General features: G+C 41.6%; 1 protein-coding gene across 1 annotated transcript; it reads left to right on the top strand.

The window, feature by feature from the left end:
• The first annotated feature begins 742 nt into the window (after positions 1 to 742).
• On the top strand, positions 743 to 17,857 carry LOC142178408 (agamous-like MADS-box protein AGL27). Its single transcript, XM_075247749.1, has 7 exons — positions 743 to 837; positions 15,917 to 15,995; positions 16,117 to 16,165; positions 16,221 to 16,327; positions 16,728 to 16,769; positions 17,311 to 17,352; positions 17,481 to 17,857. The coding sequence occupies exons 1-7, from the start codon at positions 743 to 745 to the stop codon at positions 17,595 to 17,597; spliced, it is 531 nt and encodes a 176-aa protein (XP_075103850.1). The 3' UTR covers positions 17,598 to 17,857.
• The last annotated feature ends 351 nt before the right edge of the window (positions 17,858 to 18,208 follow it).

Genomic DNA, 18,208 nt, shown 5'->3' with positions numbered 1-18,208 from the left:
ATAAAATAGAGTGTGTTATGAGAATTTGTATCAAATTGCCGCTATTATCCTTAGCCACACGGTGGGCGCCAAACTGTTTACCCTCAAAATCAAATAATAATTAAATTTATAAATGGTTTTAAGGATACGCGAATTTGATACAAAGCGGTGTATTAAGTAAAATTGAACAGACAAAGATAAGATGGATTCAAACCACACAAGGAGGATAAATTAAGCCTTAGCGAAACTTTCGCCCTCGATCCGGGCTCGCTATGGCCAGCACTGATGAACAAGAAAAAGAGCTAATAACAGAGAAAATAATAATATATTGCTTTGGAATATGTGTTACCATTTGTTTAATGAATTATCAGACCCCCTGTATATAGTAGGAGAATCCTACTCTAAGTACAATACTACAAAAGGTAAAAAATTCTCTGATTAACTGATTGTCGGTTCTTCATCGATACGTGCCGAGATCCCCGGTCGGTCCAGGATATAACGACCCTCCGTTGGCCGTGCTTGATTGCCCGATAATGTTCTTCGAATTCGTTTAAGGCTAAGACCGATTCCGAACCGTGACTCGATGAGACTGTGATTTCGATCCCCTGTCATCATGTTTCAAGCTTGACTTATTTTGTCGGAGATCGGAGTGTACCATTAGCCCGATTTTACATGTATACAGATAGTCCCCTCATCTCTAGGAGAGTAAATGACGAAAAACGACATGAGCTCCCGATTCTCACTTCGACACATCACGGTAGAAATGTCAAAACATCCGAAGCATCTCGTCAGTGATGTCATAATGACATTAAATGCATGTCAGCCGCCGTTGATTTATAGCGGTTATCCTTCTTGGAGGTAATAAGTTTGCAGATAGTCACTACTTTTTTCTATGCCAGATTTACGGGTGGTGTTGGTTTTCGTATAGGAAAGTAGCTGCTTAGTAAAGTTCCCTAGTCTCCTTGTCAAGTTATCCTAGGTGGTGTTGTAAGATTGAAGTAGACGGTGGATGTCTATTGGTACTGCCAGTCTACATTTGAAGAGAAGCCAACAAGGAAAATCACAAATATGTCGTTTACTATGTATTTACAGAGCAACTCGTGGAGTGTCTCTTGACCTTTCCATTCGTGTCAATTATCAAGTGTTTGCATATAGGGAACGCCAAACTAAAATGGATCAGGAAGGCTCCTTGAAGTAGTTCATCCATGGATTGCAGTGCATAGAGCCTTGTTAAGATCTTGTTCTTAAACGCCAAACTGAAATTTATGAGAAAAGCTTTATGTATTAGTTCATCCATGGATATTCTACGGGTTACGATAGCATATGCCTTGTTGAGATTTAAATCAATTTACCCATCCATGGTAGTGCGTATCTCTATCAGAAAGCTGTGATCTATGCTTGGGTGGGATGGGTTTGCTTGGAACAAGCTCTTGGCCTCGAGAGTGGTGCAGCAACTCATTGCATAAAGGGAGATAATATTTATCGCAGTGTTTCTTAAAGCCAAAATTGCAAAAAGCAACAAACATGGAAAAGTTTAAATAGACACAATTCAAGAAAGAAAAAAAGACTTTTGAAACTTATGGTGTCATGATTGTTCTTTGTTCATATGTGCTTTTGTCATGTCGATTTTCTAAGGAGGTTTCGCACATGCCTTTATAATTAAAGTTCAAGATATTTCATATTAACATCTATAACGTATAAGAACACACTTCGAAGAGGATCAAGGGAGCTTGTCACTGGAGATAGTAGATTCCATCACAACTCCTATCTTTGTGGGGTTGATGAGGAGTATTGTCGACATAAAAATCTTTGATAGGGCTAAAACAACTCCTAGAAAATATAGGACCTAAAGCAAATGTACACACAAATGAGACGCTACCCGACATTGCAGAAGGAGCTGATTCACATCTTCTCCTAAATCTTTGCACATAAAACAGCAACTAACATAGGTAATCTTCATCTTCCTCAAGTTCGTTACTGTCAAGATCACCCGTCGCGCAACTAGCCAACTGAAAAAACAGGCTCCTCCTTAATCAGAAGCTTCTCATAATAGGACAGAAAAAAATGTTGTTTTCCTTAACCCACCTCCATACATCTTGCGAAGTTCAACTTAAAAGGTGTCACTACTACTAGTAACATAAAACTTTAAGTGGAGCCTCCTGTGTTTTTGTTCCTCTTGTTAACATCGAGATCTTTCCCATTTATATCTCAGTCAATTAACTGCATTTCTCCCCCCCCCCCCCCATGTGACTACTTATTTCCTTTGAATGAGATTTGAATTAGTTGCATCTTCTACTTATAAGAGTTAGATACTCTTAATGTTGTGAGGTCATGTAGGAAGAATCGTGCACGCTTGGCCAAAAGTTGATAATATCACACTATGTTAACAGTATCTTTCGATCTTTTTAGCCCAACAACTAGTATCAGAGCCAATGGTTTGGCGAGATGAGTATGGAGATGGCAGAGTCCAGTGTGGGGCGTCTTGGTGCCTTTGCCCATCTACGGACCGATTTACGACCATTACCCGTATCTTTGAAGATGTATATCATCCTTTGGTCTTCGGTGACTGTAAATACTCGGATCCTGTGAGTGACACACAATAAATCTCCAAATTACCCCACGAATAGTAATGAGTCATGTGGAACTTAGTAGAGAGAGATCGTTTGGCGTTCGTGAACAAAGTCACATATGAAAAAGTAGAAAAAAGAAGAAGCTACTTATAAATAGTTGGATACTCTTAATGGTGCGAGGCCTTTTAGGAAAACCGTGTTGGCTTGGCTTAAAGCGGATAATATCACACCATGCATAGAATATCTTCGGACGGTTTTATCTAGACAATTGTCACCATTTCTCGTCTCTTTTAAAACAAAGAAGAAGAAGAAGACGACTAAGAGAAAAGGGTCTTGTCTGAAATTAATAATCCACCATAGTTGTAATAGCACACCCTTTGTGCTAGTTTATCTATAAATTACTTTACCTTCTCAAAAAAATCACCATAAGATTTCCTCATAACAAGAGGAACAAAGATGAAAAAAGAGTCATGTCCAAAATCAATATTTCACCACAAAATTTCTTCATAACAAGAGGAACTCACTAACAAAGATGTATGGGAACGACATAGATTGAAATCGACAAAGATGAAAAAAGACACAGGTTAAAATCGACAAACACGTAAAAGGAGCTAAGTTCGAAATCAACAATTCACCACAGAAAATTTGATCAATTGACAGAAACACTCGACATGGATCTTGAAAATATTTACTTTGTAATTATTATTTTATTTAACTATTTATTTCCCAGTAATATAGACTATACACGTTCAGAAAAAACAATCTTAAATATCCAGATCTAGAGTCTATATTCTAATAGTTGGAAACGATCACAACCATACATCTTAATCTTAAAAAAAAATAAGAAAACAAATCAGACAACATCTAAAGAACATTTGAATCAATCTTTCAAAGCCTCTTAGGTACCATTTCTCTACCTATCTGGTTGTATCATCCAGATATTGGTCTAATAAAACTAATTCTGCGAAGTTACTGGCAGAAATCATCAGTGAAAATAATGTATCTTTTAGATTCCTTAAACCATACTTCATATAGAGTATACCTCGTAGTAATCCTTTTGCCTTCTCTTTTAATCTCGTATCATTCAGCATCTTTATCCTTGGCAAGGGTCACATACTTGTAACCAATCAGAACAAAACTAGTAAAAGAGGACAGAATATAGACACTCAAATTGTGCTAGGCTGGGATTTCGCTTGCTGCTTGTGATTTTACGTATCGCATTACTTAGGTGATTACGAGCATACTCTAAAGTGGTGAATTTACCACAACATCTGGATGTCTCTGATTATATTCTAATTGAAGGGTACAACACATTGGTATCTAGGGACTGAAATAACTAGACAGAATGTTCACGTTGAGTGGGATCAAGCTGGGGTTGTTGTTGTTGTTGTAAAGTCCACATTGGCCAACGTGTCTTCTCTTCACAGTCGTTTCCTTGCATATCTAAAAAAAATCTAGAGCTGGGTTCAATCATCTCCTTTTTGTGTTGTCTGAGTAAGGTTGCAATGTTTTCCTATTTCCTATTTTGCCTTTCTCTCCTTAGGATGGGACAAAAAATTATGAGAAAACAAAAACATCGATGATAAATGGGATCGTCCAGATAGATGCCAAAACACTGCAGTGGCTTGAAGAGAAACACTGAGGTGCTATTACGGAACTTGCTCTGGGAAAAACAAAATGAAGGAGATAGAAGAGCTGATAATTCCTTTCTTTCCCAAAATGCCGAGTTCTATTCAAACTTGAGTTGTCATCTTCAATAAGATCAAATGTTGTGTAACTAAACAAGTCATAGCACCAATTGTGGCCAAGTTCTCATATCCAGGGACCAAAAAAAATTTGAATTTATGTCTCGTGACATTCTGAGTAGTTTCCACTAGTTTTCTATGTGTTTACCCGAAAAGTCGGATATAGTTAAATTTATAATTAGTTTTAAGGATATGTGATATAGCTTGACATAAATCGTACGTAGAAGTGGAAATATTTAGATTCTCGGCTATAGAAATGGGATATAAATTATTGAACTAGAAGAGTAAGTATGCGGAGTAAAACGAGCTTAAGTGATTTATCCTTCAATAAATAAGAGTAGTCTTTTCTTACAATGTGTGAACCTGCTTGTGCTTACAAGAATTCCCACCTTTATAGTAGAGGTGTCTTACTTTATTTATAATAAAAAAATATATAGTGGAGAACCCATGATAAATTGTCTCTTCCTCGATTCATGCCAAGATTCTCTCCCCTAGTGCGGTTGCAACGACTCCTGTGTGTGAGCTCGGTATTGGGTCGAGCCCTTGGTCTTGAGTTCGAGTTTGACTTTCGGGGTGAGTGTCTATCGGTCTGTGCATCTCCGATAATCTTCTCTTTGCCTTGCGGTTCGATTTGGCCATGGGCTTGATAATGATACCGAGCCGATTCCTCTATCGGTCTTGGAGCTCGAGGCTTGTTTATATAATCCTCGGAACTCGTTTCGAGCTCACACTTCGATCGCTTACCATTCGAACTCGATCAAACGTACGGAGGCCTAAATCTATTTCGACCGTATACAGATAGTCCTCTCGTTTCTCAGGAAGAATGTGATGAGAAACGACATAATTTTCGACGGCTCGATCGGATGACGTTTTCACTGGGCTCGATCGTGACGTATGTGACAGTTGTCCAGTCGATTTAGTCTTTCAAGGTATTTAATGCATGTCAGACGGTGGTCAGCCACCGCTGACACTGAACCACCACGGAATAAACATATAAATAGCCCTTCCATTTATCATTTACCACTTTTACATCTTCAATCTAATAAATTTTCTTACTCTTTCTGCCTCTATTTCGCCGCTTGTAGAGCTACCTTCATCAGTGTTTGGAACCATCAACCTTTCATCTTCCTTTTCTTTTCTTTCTCTTGCATCAATGGCAAAAACTTCAAAAACCGTACCTTAGAAGGAAGCTTCCTCTTCACGGCCGTCCGACGACAAGGCGCCGGTGGAGCCGCCTCTCCATGAGTATGTTCCTGGCCCGTGTACTCTGAAGATTGATTTTAAGATTGAAAATCCTTCGTTGGTTCCGGGTCGATGTGAGCATGTGTCGATGTACATGTGCTCCATAACAGAGGGCCATCTCAAGGCTGTGAGGAAAGACTGCAATTGGGGTCCCGAGGTTGTGCTGCAAATTCCCTCTCCGGAAGAGAGCGTCATCACTCATGTGGAGGGGTATTTAAGTGTTTATACTTACCCCTTCACGTTGAGTCCTGTCGACCCAGTGATCATTGATTTTTGTAAAAGATATTAGGTCACCCTAGGTCAAATTCATCCTTCTCTATGGCGCATAGTAACCTTACTTAGTTTCTTCTCCAACAAGGTCGGGGGGCTGGATTTCACCCTAAATCACCTCATACGATTGTATCGGCCTCAAATCTTTCAAGGATGAATCAGGATTCATCGTCGGGTATCGAAATCTTTAATGTCGAGCATCGATGAAAACAAGGATCGGGGTTGGATGGGCCGTTATATTCGGGTAAGGACCCATGACCTCATTCCGGAAGAGAAGATGTCGTTCCCCGAGGAATGGAATTTCGACCGTAAGTGGTTTTCATAAGGCGTTGCTTTTCATATTTTTTCTGATTCTATTTGATATCTTTCTACGATATACAACTGCCCCTTGGATGCCACAAGCGGTACCCGACCTCGAGGATTAGGTTCGAAAGCTAGCCTCAACTTCCTCTTATGCCGAACGCGCTTGGCGTGATTTGGCAAAAGGTAGATGGGAGGCCAAGAATCACGGTAAGGGTCACTTCTCGTGTTCTTCGAAATGTTTTTTATGCTCCATCCATTACCGATTCCTTTCGTGCAAGTGTAACCAAGGATGCCGTTTTGAGGCCTTCGAGTGGTGAGAAAGGAACCAAGTCCCCAGTCCCAGAACTCGGGAAAGATAAAAAGCGAAAAGCTGTCTCTCGGTCAGAGGATCCCAATCGCTCTTTTAACAGACTCGGTCCAACGACTGAGAGAAGAAGAAGAAGAAGAAGAAGATGATGATGCCTCGGCTTTAGTGATCCGATTTGCGAAAGCCATCGAGGTCGCCAGACCTTCTAAGACGATGACGGCTATGCCGGTCGGGGTCAGTTCCGATACCCCGAGTCTCGATCAGAGTGTTCCGAGCGATTCTCTTGGGACTATGATAGTGGGTTATTTGCCTTCTCTTCCGACCTTTTCTGAGGAGGCGTTACAGGAAGCTCGAGAATTGAAGACTCCCGATATAGGCGGAGGCTCTAGTGTAGGGGACCCTTTTTGGGATTGCTTTACTGGAGTCGATGATGCCTCCAATATTAGTGACGCTTCTCTTCTCCTAGAAGAGGCCCAACGTTTCATTTCTCGGGTAGTGATTTTACTGTGCTTGGTTTCTTCATTATTTTCTAAACTTGACTTGTGTTTTTTCCCTACTGTACAGGCCATAAGCAGGTTTCGAGTTGACCTCAGCCAGTGTGAGATAGAGCTTCAGAAGGTCTCGGGGGAGAGAGATGCTCTGTGGCTTCTTTGCAGCCAAAAAGACGAGGCTATAAAGGACCTCCAAGCAGATTTGGCTAAGGCTCGTGAAGAAGAGGCCGAACTAGATAAGCATGTGAGCCTCGTTCTGTTAGAGTATGGGTTTGACCCAACTGTGGAAGCTAACCCTTCGTTATCTCAACTGTAGCAAAAGGTTGAAAAGATCGGGTTGTTTCGGGAAGAAGTCGATCAAATTAAGACCGAATGTGATCGGTGGAAGTAGACTATCAACCACCTGGCTGCAGAAAAAGAAAATATCTTGGCCAAATTATTATCGGCCGATGTTCAGCTTCGAAGCGTCAAGCAAAAGGGTTTGGATCAGGCCAAGAGGATCGAGGAGCTTGAAACACGGCTTGCTGAGGTCAAGGCGGAGGTTGAGTCATCGAAAGACATGGCGGACAAGTCCATTGTCGTGTATCGGGCCGATGCTTAGGCTGCTAAAATGGAGGCAAGAAAGGCAGCGGATACTGCCGACACTCGAGCACATTGGGTTGCCGAACTTGCTAAGTGTCGGTCTCGGAGGGAGACACCTCGAGGAGATATACGCTCGAGGTTTCGACCTTGCTGAAGAGATAAAAAGGGCTAAAGAACTCGAAGCTGAAGCTGAAGCCCTGGCTTCTGATGGCGATGATGGCGATGATGATAATGGTAGCAAGAGCGAGTCCGAAGATGGGGGGAGCCCGGTGGAGAAAAGACCGCTATCGATGATAACCCAGAAGCTTAGCCCTTAGTTTCTATGTCTGATTTATTTATATAAACCATCCTTGTATATCTATACAAATATCTTTTTCTTTTACTGACTTGCTTCGTGAAGATTTCATTTATGCTTTGTGGATGTTTTCATGAGGATTTAGGTGATTTCATAGCCTTTATGTCCGAGTGAGTGTTCGCTTGAGCTCGAAATTAAAGTAGCTCACAAGCTTAGTGGTCGGGTGGGCGCTTGCCCGAACTCGAAAAATTAAAGTAGCCCACAGGCTTAGTAGTCATGTGAACGTTCTAATTTGACATGAGATAGCCCTTAGGCTTTGATAATTGAGTGAGTGATTGTTTCGAACTCGAACTCAAAGTATATTACCCGTAAACGTTTATGATCCAGTGAGTGATTGCTCGGACTCGAAGTAAAATAACCCTTAGGTTTTAATAATTGAGTGAGTGATTGCTCGAACTCGAAGTAGGATAGCCTTTAGGCTTTAATAATTGAGTGAGTGATTGTTTCGAACTCGAACTCAGAATATCTTAGCCCGTAGGCTTTTTATGACCGAGTGAGTGATTGCTCGAACTCGAAGTAAGATAGCCTTTAGGCTTTAATAATTGAGTGAGTGTTTGTTTTGAACTCAGAATATCTTAGCCCGTAGGCCTTTTATGACCGACTGAGTGATTGATCGAACTCGAAGTAAGATAGCCTTTAGGCTTTAATAATTGAGAGAGTGTTTGTTTCGAACTCTAACTCAGAATATCTTAGCCCGTAGGCTTTTTATGACCGAGTGAGTGATTGCTCGAACTCGAAGTAAGATAGCCTTTACGCTTTAATAATTGAGTGAGCGATTGCTTTGAACTCGAACTCAAAATATCTTAGCCCGTAGGACTTTTACGATCGCTTGTATCAAAAATCCCTTTGATGGTGGTTGGCCTTTAAGCCTGTTTGAATCATGAAGCAGGAAAATCTTTTCAAAGTATGAGATATCTGAAAAAGAAGTTCTCCTTTTTAAGTCATTACACATGTGTTTGTATCTTGTGCCAGAGTTCGAGCAAAACTACGTGGACATGGTTCGTTTTGACCATTTGGCCCTTACACATTTCTCTATCAAGACCCTGTTTGTCATGAATTTGATATGGAGCAACTTTCTTGTGCCAAACTTGATTTATTTGCTTGGTAGTTAGCCCCCCAGTATTGGAGGTTGATTATGAAGAAGCCTCGGATATTATTGATTTGTCCCCGGGTAGCACATAGTTGTTGTCTCGTTAAAAACCTTGCCGGAAAAACCCATTTGGGGATAAAAGCCAAGTTTAAGGGAAAAAGAGTACAACGCGTGCTTTGAAACCAGAGTTCTTGATGTTTTTCGTTGAATTCCTGCAATGAGTTAGTGTCGAATATACGTATATAGACGATAGAGGAGAAAATCATACCTTAACAGTAATATCGTTTGAGAAGCGATATGTTCCAATTGTTTGGTAATGGTTTTCCATCCATTGCTCCAAGTTTATAAGACCCTTTCCCGATTATTTCGAGGACTTGATAGGGTCCTTCCCAATTTGGGCCGAGCTTCCCTTCACTAGGATCTCTAGTGTTGACAGTGACCTTCCTTAGGACTAAGTCCCCGGCCTTGAAATGGCGAAGGTTGGTTCTTCTATTGTAGTACCTTTCGATTCGTTATTTTTGTGCAGCCATTTGAACCAGTGCCGCCTCTCATTTTTCATCTAATAATTCGAGGCTAGTATTCATTACCTCGTAGTTCGATTCTTCTGATGTATGTCGGAACCTTGCGCTTGGTTCCCCGACTTCGACCGGAATTAGAGCTTCGAATCCATACACTAGGGAAAATGGGGTTGCTCCTGTACTGGATTTAGATGTTGTCCGATATGCCCAAAGGACTTCGGGCAAAATTTCTCTCCACTTTCCTTTATCTTCGTTCAATCTTTTATTTATGTTTTGGATGATAATCTTGTTCGATGATTCGGTCTGTCCGTTCCAGCTAGGATGATATGGTCTTCGAGGAATTTTGTAACTTTACCGCCGATAAACTGTCTACCATTGTCGCATGTTATTTCTGCTGGTATCCCAAATCGTTGCACGATGTGGTCCCAGATGAAATCTATAACCTCTTTTTCTCTCACTTTTTCAAACGCCTGTGCTTCAACCCATTTAGAGAAATAGTCAGTCAAAAACAAAATGAATTTACCTTTACCTGGGGCTGATGGTAGAGGATCGATGATATCCATTTCCCATTTCATGAATGGCCATGGAGAAATGACCGAATGAAGCTGCTCTCCGGGTTGATGGATCATCGGTGCAAACCTTTGACATTTATCACATTTTCGAACGAACTCCTTAGTGTCCTTCTCTATTCTATCCCAGTAGTACCCTACGCTGATGATTTTGTGAATTAATGGTTTGGCACCGGAGTGGTTTCCACAAGTGCCCTCATGGACCTCTCGTAAAACATAATCGGTGTCTCCTGGTCCCAAACATACCGCCAGTGGTCCGTCGAACGTCCTTCTGTATAATGTTCCATCTTCAACCAGCATGAATTGAGCAGCCTTGGTTAGTAGAACCCTCGATTCTTTAGGGTTCGATGGGAGTTTTCCGTTCTTTAAATATTCAATATACTTATTCCTCCAATCCCAGGTTAAGCTCGTGGAATTTATTTCGGCATGTCCATCCTCTGTTACAAATCTCGAGAGTTGAACGACAGTCCCTGAGTTGATCTTATATTCCTCGACCGACGATCCCAAATTTGTGAGTGCATCGGCCTCACAGTTTTGTTCTCGAGGCACATGTTGTAGGGTCCATTATTTGAAACGGTGTAGAGTTACCTGTAATTTGTCCAAATACCTTTGCATCCTATCTTCTCGAACCTCGAAAGTTTTGTTTACTTAGTTTACCACTAGTAAAGAGTCACATTTGGCTTCAAGGACTTCTACTCCCAGGCTTTTAGCTAGCTCGAGACCTGCAATCATGGCCTCGTACTCGGCCTCATTGTTAGTTAATCTAGTGGTTTTGAAGGATTGTCTAATAATGCCACCTGTGGGAAGTTTCAGTATGATGCCAAGCCCGGACCCCTTCATATTTGAAGCATCATATGTGTAGAGGGTCCAAACCCCCGACGACGTACCCGATTTTAACAAGAGTTCCTTTTCAACTTCGGGTACGAGGGTTGGCGTGAAATCGGCCACGAAATCCGCTAAAATTTGGGACTTGATGGTCGTACGGGGTTGATATTCGATATCATACCCACTGAGTTCGACGGCCCATTTGGCCAATCGACCCGATAGTTCGGGCTTGTGCAAAATATTGCGAAGTGGGTAGGTGGTCAAAACACATATGGGATGACATTGAAAGTATGGTCTTAACTTTCTAGAGGCGCCTATTAGTACAAGTGCTAATTTCTCTAAGTGAGGGTATCTAGTCTCTACTTCCCCTAAGGTCTGACTTATATAATAAACAGGAAACTGTGTGCCTTGCTCTTCTCGAATTAGGACGCCGCTTAGCGCGATTTCCGATACCGCCAAGTATAAGTACAGCTTCTCATCTGTCCTCGGAGTGTGAAGTAGTGGTGGGCTCGATAGGTACCGCTTCAATTGTTCTAGTGCCTCTTGGCATTCCGGGGTCCAGGCAAAATCATTCTTACTTTTGAGTAGAGAGAAGAATTTGTGGCTTCGATCTAATGACCTTGAAATGAATCGGCCTAAGGCAGCTATCCGCCTGGTCAGCCTTTGTACTGCTTTCACGCTATCCACGACGGTGATGTCTTCGATGGCCTTAATTTTGTCGGGGTTGATCTCGATTCCCCATTTCGATGCCATGAAACCAAGGAACTTGCCCGATCCAACCCCGAAAGCACATTTCTCGGGGTTGAGCTTCATGTTGTATTTTCTTAAGATCTTGAACGTTTCCTGCAAAGGAGTCAAATGGTCCTCTGCGCGCAGAGACTTAACTAGCATGTCATCAATGTAAACTTCCATCGACTTACCTATTTGTTCTTCGAACATTTTATTCACTAGGCGTTGGTAAGTAGCTCATGCGTTGTTTAGCCCGAATGGCATTACATTATAGCAATAGGTTCCGTACTTGGTGATAAATGAAGTCTTTTCCTAGTCCTACGGGTTCATTCGAACTTGATTGTACCCAGAGTAGGCGTCGAGAAAAGTAAGGATCTCGTGACCGGCTGTGGCATCGATCATGCGATCGATGCTAGGCAGCGAAAAAGAATCTTTGGGGCATGCTTTGTTTAGATCTTTATAATCTATGCACATTCTAAGTTTGTTCTCCTTTTTAGGGACTACAACTATGTTGGCTAACCACTCGGGATATTTTACTTCCCGAATTGACCCTATTTTGAGAAGTTTAGTTACCTCATCCTTTACAAATGTGTTTTTTACCTCGGACTGAGGTCTTCTTTTTTGCTTCACCGGTTTGAACCTAGGGTCCAAGCTCAGCTGGTGTGTTGTTATCGATGGTAGGATCCCTGCCATGTCTAAATAGGACCAAGAAAAATAGTCTATGTTATCGATAAGAAATTGAATGAGTTTTTCCCTGAGTTCGGGGGTCAATCCCGTTCCCAGGTATACCTTTCTCTCGAGCAGATATTCGATTAATATAACCTGCTCCAGTTCTTCGATCGTAGATTTGGTGGCGTCAGAGTCATCGGGGATGATGAAAGCTCGAGGTGTCAGGAACTCTTCCTCGTCATCCTCTATTTCCTGTTCCACCGGTTCGGTCGAGACTGGTGGCTGTGATTGCTATTTAGTTTCTCGTCTATCTTTAGCGCTCGATCTTTCCGAGACCAATAGCGTTGGTATCAATGTTACCTCATCGACCGCAAACATTTCCTTCGCAGCATGTTGCTCCCCGTATACTGTTTTCACGCCGTCCGACGTAGGAAATTTCATTACTTGGTGGAAGGTCGAAGGCACTGCCTTCATATTGTGTATCCAAGGTCTTTCGAGTAGGGCATTGTACCTCATATCCCCTTAGATTACGTGGAATTTGGTATTTTGGATGGTTCCGGCTACATTCACTGGTAGAGTAATCTCCCCTTTAGTCGTTTCACTGGCCATATTGAAATCGTTCAAGACCCGAGCTGCGGGCACGACTTGATTCTGCAAACCGAGCTGCTCCACTACCCAAGATCGGATGATATTTTCAGAGCTACCTGGATCCACTAAAACACGCTTAACTTGAGCTTTATTTAATAGGATAGAAATTACCAGAGCGTCGTTGTGAGGTTGAGAGATGCCCTCGGCTTCTTCAATTCCGAATGATAAAGTGCCCTCGGGTACATAACCTCGAGTTCGTTTTTTGCCTGTGGCCGGTATCTTTCCGTACTTGAGCACGAGTCCCTGTGGAGTATCGACCCCACCGATAATCATATGAATGATATGCAGAGGTTCCTCTTGTTTATCCTTTTTGTCGGCGTCCCTCTCTCTGAGGTGATTCTTGGCTCGGTCACTGAGGAACTCTCGAAGGTGGCCCTCATCGAATAGGCGGGCTACTTCTTCTCTTAATTTTGTTCAATCCTCGGTCATGTGGCCATGCGTGCCATGATACTTGCACATCGAATTCAGGTTTCTTTGGGAAGGGTCGGTTTGCATGGGTCTGGGCCACCTAGTATCTTTGATTTTTACGATCGCCGATACAATACCCGATGTGTCGACGCTGAAATTGTACTCCGATAGCCGAGGTGCCTCTATAGGATCGCCATATTTATCGAAGCCACTCTTGCTCATAAGCCCCCGAGAACTTTATCCTCGGTCACTCCTTCGATTGTTCCGAGCGTAATTGCGCGTTGATCCATTGTTCATTCGATCTGCAACGTACGGTTGATATCGGTCTCTGTTCGACCTTCGTTCTCTGTCGATATCCCTCTGGTTTTTAATAGCTTCCCTGTTCTGGTGCATGGATCCGGAAGGAGCTCCCAACTGGTCGTCTTCGACCCTGATTTTTGACTGATATCGGTTGTGTACATCCACCCAAGTTATTGCTGGATACTCGATCAAGTTTTGCTTCAGCCGATGTGATGCTATTGAACTTTGCTCGTTCAACCCTTGGGTGAAATCTTAGACGGCCCAGTTATCTGTGACAGGGTGGCAATTCCATGCGTTTCATTTGAAATCGGGACACGAACTCCCTCAGCATTTCATTACCGCTTTGCTTTACTTTGAAGAGGTCCGATTTCCTTGTTGCAACCTTTATGGCACCATCATGTGTCTTTACAAACAAATCCGCTAACATGGCAAAAGAATCGATGGAATTTGGGGGCAAATTATGATACCAAATCATCGCTCCCTTCGAGAGGGTCTCTCCGAATTTTTTCAATAACACGGATTTGATCTCGTCGTCTTCCAAATCGTTACCCTTGATGGCACACGTGTAAGAGGTGACATGTTCGTTAGGATCGGTCATACTGTTATATTTGGAAATTTCGGGCATGCCGAATTTTTTGGGGATTGGTTTTGGGGCTGCACTCGAGGGAAAAGGCTTTTGAATGAATTTCTTCGAATCCAGCCCTTTTATCATTGGTGGAGCTCCTAGGATCTGATCGAACCTGTAATTATATGTTTCTATTTTTTTATCGTTGGCTTCGACTCGTTTTGTGTGTTCCTCGAGAAATTTAGTAATTTCGGGAGTAGTCCCCCATTCTTGCTCGTGTGGGTGGTTTTTCGAAGCGGATCGGGCTCCGGCCTGCTTTGTACCTGAGTTTGGCTCTGCAATTGAGCTATCACTATTTGCTGGGCTTGTAACATCTCGAAGATCATCCGTAAGTTGACTCCGATCTCCTCCAAGTTATTGGTGTCTCGAGCTACGGATCGAGTACCGCCCTGAATGCTTTTTTCCGGTTCGGAACGCTGGTTCGCCTCAAGAGCCACTTGTGAGTTGACATCTAGTAGTACTTCGACTCGGATTTCAGGTACTTCGACTCGAGCTTCAGTGACATCGTTAAGTGGCCTTCCGGTCCTAGGTATCAAGTTGTTGGTTTCATCCTGAAGGCCGGCTTCGTGGTCGATAGGTAAAGCCATAAATCGAGAGTTTGCCATTACTGATTCGGAGTTGTAAACTGGAGCGTATTATGGATTTGTATCAAATAACCACTGTTATCCTTAGCCCCACGGTGGGCGCCAAACTGTTTACCTAAAAAATCGGATATAGTTGAATTTATAAATAGTTCTAAGGATATGTGATATAGCTTGACATAAATCGTACGTAGAAGTGAAAATATTTAGATTCTTGGCTATAGAAATGAGATATAAATTATTGAACTAGAAGAGTGAGTATGCTGAGTAAAACAAGCTTAACAGATTTATCCTTCAATAAATAGGAGTAGTCTTTTCTTACAATGTGTGAACCTTCTTGTGTTTACAATGATTCCCCTTTATAGTAGAGGGGTCTTACTTTATTTATAATTAAAAATATATAGTGAAGAACCCATGATGAATTGTCTCTTCCTTGATTCCTGCCAAGATTCTCTCACCTAGTGCGGTTGCAACGACTCCTGTCTGCGAGCTCGATACTAGCTCGAGCTCGGTATTGGGTCGAGCCCTTGGTCTTGAGTTCAAGTTCGACATTTGGGGTGAGTGTCAATCGGTCTGTGCATCTCCAACAACCTTCTCTTTGCCTTGCAGTTCGATTTGGCCATGGGCTTGATAATGATACCGAGCAGATTCCTCTATCGGTCTTGGGGCTCGAGGCTTATTTGTACTATCCTCGGAACTCGTTTCGAGCTCACATTTCGATCGCTTACCATTCGAACTTGATCAAACGTACGTACGCCGAAATCTATTTCGACCGTATACACTGTGTTTACTTGTTTCCTTCAAAACGGCTGCATGCCCTGCTGTTTACTTATTTGCGATTTACAGATTTTGTGGTTACTTGACTAATTTATTTCACTTTTCATATCCAGAATTGACTAGTAGCAGTAGGGGTTATAGCGTACCAATTTCGTAATCAGGGACGATGCATATAATCCGGCGTATAGTGTCCAGCGCCCACTGATACTGAAGACCATAAATTTTGTCCAGAACTTCTGAAGCACTTTGGTTTAAAATCTAGCCAAACTATAGGCCTTGTATTGCATATTTACCCATCAATAATTGTATCTCTCACAATTTTCTGAGTTTCAGTCTGACAGAGATCGTTCAACGATACCACAGCCATGTGGAAGCAGCTAAAGAGAACTCTACAGAAGTTTCGGACACAGAGGTATTTGTGTAGTTAGAACTTATTATCAATTCATTGTGTGTTATTCAATATATCTCTAGTAGTCATATTTACAGTTCTTGAGTGCTGAATGTAATTATCTGTCCTTGTGAGGTGGAAATAGCACTCTAAATATGCAAGCTTCACGACAATGGGGGAACTTTTACAAACAGTAGCAAGCTTCTCTTTCATTTCTTGAAAGGAATACTACTGATCTTCTGTCTCAATTTGAAAGGCAACTCGAGGAACCCGGTGTTTATGGTCTCAGCATGACTGACCTTGTCCATTTGGAAAATCAACTACAAACTGCTCTTAAGCAAGCCAGATCTAGGAAAGTCACCCCAAGTATCTTTGTACCGTTTTACTTCCCTATTTTAAGTTGCATTATTAGAACTCTGGTGCTAAACTATATACAGAAGAGCACCAGCTCTGCCCTTTATATTTCGTCACCCGATACTAGGGAAGTATTGATATCACTAAATTGTCACTTTTTTCTAGACTTTACACCGTGTACTTTGGTGTGTCTCATTCTTTATCCCTCTTGTGATCTTACACCAGGTCATTTATTAATTTTCTTGTCCAAAAGCCAACGTCTTGAAATTCTTTTCTGATTTCACCAGCCACTCCTTTTACTTCCATTTACTTTAATTACTATATATCTATTTTTAGAGTATTTGCATATTTTGACATTTTTTTTATCCTCGAAAAAAATATAACTAGTTTTGTTTTATGCAGATGCATTTGATGATTGAATTTATCAAAAGTCTCCGTGAGAAGGTAGGTCCTGGTTACTATTGGCCCAAATTATTTTTGTATGACAAAAACATTTCTCAACAAATGACTAGTTGGGGAATGGAAATATTGTTCAGAAAAAGCATCTAGTAAAGATTAAAAATGGCTCTGCCTTCTAGTGAAGTTTTTTCAAATTTTAAAGATTGATAATCAAGTGTTGGATAGTTGCACCATGAATTTAAAGAGTCGTGATTCTTGAACGAAAATGACTTGGGGCTGAAAGTGAGAGAAGTCATTTTCCCCCATTTGGTGAAAAATATATTCTGACAACTACACAACAGAAAATAACTTGCTCTAAAGAAAACTCTTTCATTCTTCGACTGCATTTCAGCACCTCCTACTGACTGATTGGATTCCTGTTGTATACTGCTCTACCTACTTCTGTTAAAATTTTGGAGTTTCCATAAGTCAACATGGAGTATCTAGTCTCTGACCTTTTGTAACTTTTAGGCAGAACTAATATGTTAGTTAAGTTGCCATTACACTACGCTTGACAGCAGGCATGACCTTAGACTCTTCTCTACAGGAAAAACTTCTGAGTGAACAAAATAAATTTCTGGAGGACAAGGTAAACCTTAGATGATAATCTTCTCCTCTGCTAGCACAAATTAGCGCGCTTAATTGGAGTCTGCAAATATACTTTCCATGTTTTTCCAAATGACTAATGCTTCTTAGTTCTTATCTATGCCCCCACAGATAGCTACGACCAAGAACAAGCGAGAGGTGAATAATGGGATGGATTTATATTTCATTAACCTTGCACCAGTTGGCATGCATTGTCGACAGCAAAGAGTGACCCTGAATTTCCTCTAGTATGCCTGGAGGCTCAATAATTGGAACAACTTGCTAAGATTATCTGGTGCATCTAACTTGGCTCCTCCACTTTGTAAATTCCCGTTTGTATGAAGAGCCCTGCTGTACCTCAAACACTGCAAATAAGGAGACTACAAATTTAATAAAAGATTGTTGCAATCTTTATAAAGGAGGAGTAGTTAAATGTTCGTCTGTAAGACCAACTAATTGGTTGTGCCTGTGATGAGCTCTGATTTCCATTGCGAATATCTACGGGTTCAGTAATGTCGTTGTCGTATCTTTATTTTCATTTGTTTGATACTATTGGAATGATACAGAGGGAAAAATCTGTACTTATGGCTGTCATTAATGTCTCTTATAATGTGGTAGATTCCTGGTACATAGTAATGAAAGAGGAAGTCATTGTTAACGACTTGTTACGATCCATTGGTTCATATAGAATTCATGTCCTAGGTGTATTAGAAAACATTCTTTTCGCTAAGCGTATATAATAAATTAGAGTGAAAAGGTTCACCCCGGGCTACAGCAAACAAACCAAGTAAGCTTTCCCCCTTCTTTTGTTGTGGGTCGCGCCTCACCGCAGCCACTCAATGAATAAAATGGGTAGAGAT

The sequence above is a fragment of the Nicotiana tabacum genome, chromosome 24 (genome assembly GCF_000715075.1).
Source record: "Nicotiana tabacum cultivar K326 chromosome 24, ASM71507v2, whole genome shotgun sequence".
Classification (NCBI taxonomy): Eukaryota; Viridiplantae; Streptophyta; class Magnoliopsida; order Solanales; family Solanaceae; genus Nicotiana; species Nicotiana tabacum.
This window is presented reverse-complemented; position numbering and strand designations above follow the sequence as displayed.

Coding starts and splice junctions, on each gene's coding strand:
- LOC142178408 (XM_075247749.1), top strand. CDS start 743: ATGTCAAAACATCCGAAGCATCTCGTCAGTGATGTCATAATGACATTA. Junction 15,996..16,116: donor CAGAAGTTTCGGACACAGAG/GTATTTGTGTAG, acceptor AGGTGGAAATAG/CACTCTAAATATGCAAGCTT. Junction 16,166..16,220: donor GGGGGAACTTTTACAAACAG/TAGCAAGCTTCT, acceptor TTCTGTCTCAAT/TTGAAAGGCAACTCGAGGAA.